This window comes from Colobus angolensis, unplaced genomic scaffold, assembly GCF_000951035.1.
Source record: "Colobus angolensis palliatus isolate OR3802 unplaced genomic scaffold, Cang.pa_1.0 Scaffold21, whole genome shotgun sequence".
NCBI lineage: Eukaryota > Metazoa > Chordata > Mammalia > Primates > Cercopithecidae > Colobus > Colobus angolensis.
In genome coordinates this window covers 8,695,792-8,698,186 of record NW_012115266.1, presented here as the reverse complement: position 1 = coordinate 8,698,186, position 2,395 = coordinate 8,695,792, and the positions used below count along the sequence as shown (strand labels likewise).

At 52.7% G+C, this 2,395-nt stretch overlaps 1 protein-coding gene across 1 annotated transcript in view; it reads right to left on the bottom strand.

The window, feature by feature from the left end:
* The window catches only part of VWCE (von Willebrand factor C and EGF domains), a 49,188-nt gene that overhangs the window by 9,725 nt on the left and 37,068 nt on the right, over positions 1 to 2,395 (bottom strand). Inside the window, 3 exon segments of the mRNA XM_011942792.1 lie at positions 837 to 927; positions 1,305 to 1,387; positions 1,471 to 1,561. Of these exon segments, the coding sequence (XP_011798182.1) occupies positions 837 to 927; positions 1,305 to 1,387; positions 1,471 to 1,561 (265 nt within the window).

Genomic DNA, 2,395 nt, shown 5'->3' with positions numbered 1-2,395 from the left:
AAAAAAAAGGAAATTCTGTCATTTGCAACAACATGGATGAAATTGGAGGACATTATGCTAAGCGAAATAAGCCAGACACACAAAGACAACCATTGCAAAATCTCAGTTTCATGTGGAATCCAAAGCGACTGAACCCAAAGAAGCAGAGAGTAGAATCGTGGTTACGGAGGCTGGTGGCGGCGAGGGGAATGGGGAGATGATTGTCAAAGGGTACGAAATCTCAGTGAGACAGGAGGAATATGTGTTGTGTTGTGTTTTGTGTTGTTTAGAGATAGTGTCTCTCTGTGGCCCCGGCTGGAGTACAGTGGCATCAGTTGTTGGGAATCAATCCACTGTCCTATCTAAAAGCATCAACTCCAGGCTGAAATCCTGGCTTTACCACCAATCAGCTATATGAACTCAAGCACAGCACTTCACCTCCCTGGGTCTGTTTCTCACCTGGCACAGGATGACAGGAGTATTGTAGGGGTATAGACACATGAGGTGTCACGGCACACAGTGGGTGCTCAATGCATGTTAGAGATTACTCTTCTGTAAAACGGACTTAGTTCCCACGTTGTAATTTAAAATAAAGAAGAAAACAGAGGAAGAGATTAAGAAAGGAGATAAAGAAGAAAAAGGGAGTACAAATAAATAAACACCATCGTGTGTGGCATCATGAGCATGGGACGAGGGTCAGCAGGTCACAGCACAGCTGTACAACCTTGTACGAGCTGTGTTCCCTCTCTGAGCCTGGCTTTCTCTCATCTGGCCCTTTACAGGTTCTACGTACTGGGGAAGAAGAGCAAAATGGAAGAAAATGGTGGAGACACTCCAGGACCCAGAGGCCCACTTACCTGGGCAGGAAGAGCAACAGTCTCCAGGGAGCAGGGCAGGGTCGGCACAGGCCCGCTGGCAGGGAACCTTCTCGCAGCTCACCTCTCCCAGCTGGGGAAGCAGAAGGACCCCCATGAGGAAGCCCAGAGCATCTTGCCTGCCCTGGGCAGTGCCCTCAAGGGCCTCTTGCACCAGCACCAGGACCCATGGAAAGATCCCGGGACAGAGGCTGCAGTGCCTGAGCCCTCGCCTGGAGAACAGGTAAAGCCAGCCATGGCAGGACCCCCTTAGGGAAACCACTTCTCCCTCTGGACTTCCACAGAGGAAGAGATGGTCAAAACCAAACATATTCTGGCAGTTAATTAAAGGTGGAGGATGGCAGGAGGATGGACTTATGCCGGCTAAGGGGCTCCATGTTTTGCAAAGGGACAAAAGGCAAGAAGCCGCCCTCTTCTGGGGCCGCTCTTGGGTTCCCAGGCCCAGCTCACCTGGCACGTGCACCTGGTGCAGGGTTCATCATCCAAGGTGAACACCTGGCCATTCGCCACCTTCCTTCCCTCGTAGTTGCAGTCTGTGGAGGCAGGGGAGACAGGAGCCCATGAGAGCCGAGGCCTGGCCGGGAGCCTCGCACGTGGGGTAGCTGGTCCCACTCACCTCGGCACACGGGACAGCACTCCCCGTCAGGGTGGAAAGGGTAGGTACAGGTGATGGGGCAGTCCACGGGGGAACAGGCCACTGAGCCCAGCTGCAAGACACAGAAAACACACAAGGCCCTCGGTTCAGGGCAGCTGATGAGACACTCAGGAAAATGCCGCTCCTATAGCCACTGAGTGCTCATCAGAACAATCAACATTGTGGGAGGAGTCCATGGTGGGACAGTGGAGCAGGGGGTGCATTTTCTCTGTTGGGGTCCATCTTCCCACTAGAATTCAAGCCCCTCAAAGGTAAGAACATGGCCCTGTCCACGGAGTGCATCTGTTAACAAGTGCCTGTTGCATGAACTGCCCAGAAAAGATGAGCACCAAAACCCAAGAGAGGAAGATCCAGGGGCCCAAGTTCCCCAAAGCCCGAGGCTGAGAACAACTGGGGCCTACGTGCAGTGGGTCACTCAGGGTAAGTAGCCCAGGGCTGTTTACATGCACAGGGCTGTTTACCCTGAGTTTCTCAATCTTTCTGCAGATCATGTCCCTTGTCACGCATGTACTCTGCTGAGGCTCACAGATCACCAAAGGAATACTGCATCTGTACCCATGCCAGCAAATCAGCGTCATCCCACATTCAGACCGTCAGCATAATAAACATTAAGAATTTTTTGCCCGGAGCGGTGGCTCACTCCTGTAATCCCAACATTTTGGGAGGCCGAGGCGGGCAGATCACTTGAGGTCAGGAGTTCGAGACCAGCCTGGCCAACATGGCAAAACTCCAACTCTACTAAAAGTACAAAAATTAGCCGGCCATGGTGGCACGCACCTGTAATCCCAGCTACTCAGGAGGCTGAGACAGGAGAATTGCTTGAACGTGGGAGGCAGAGGTTGCAGTGAGCCAAGATTGTCACTGCACTCCAGCCTGGTGACAGAGC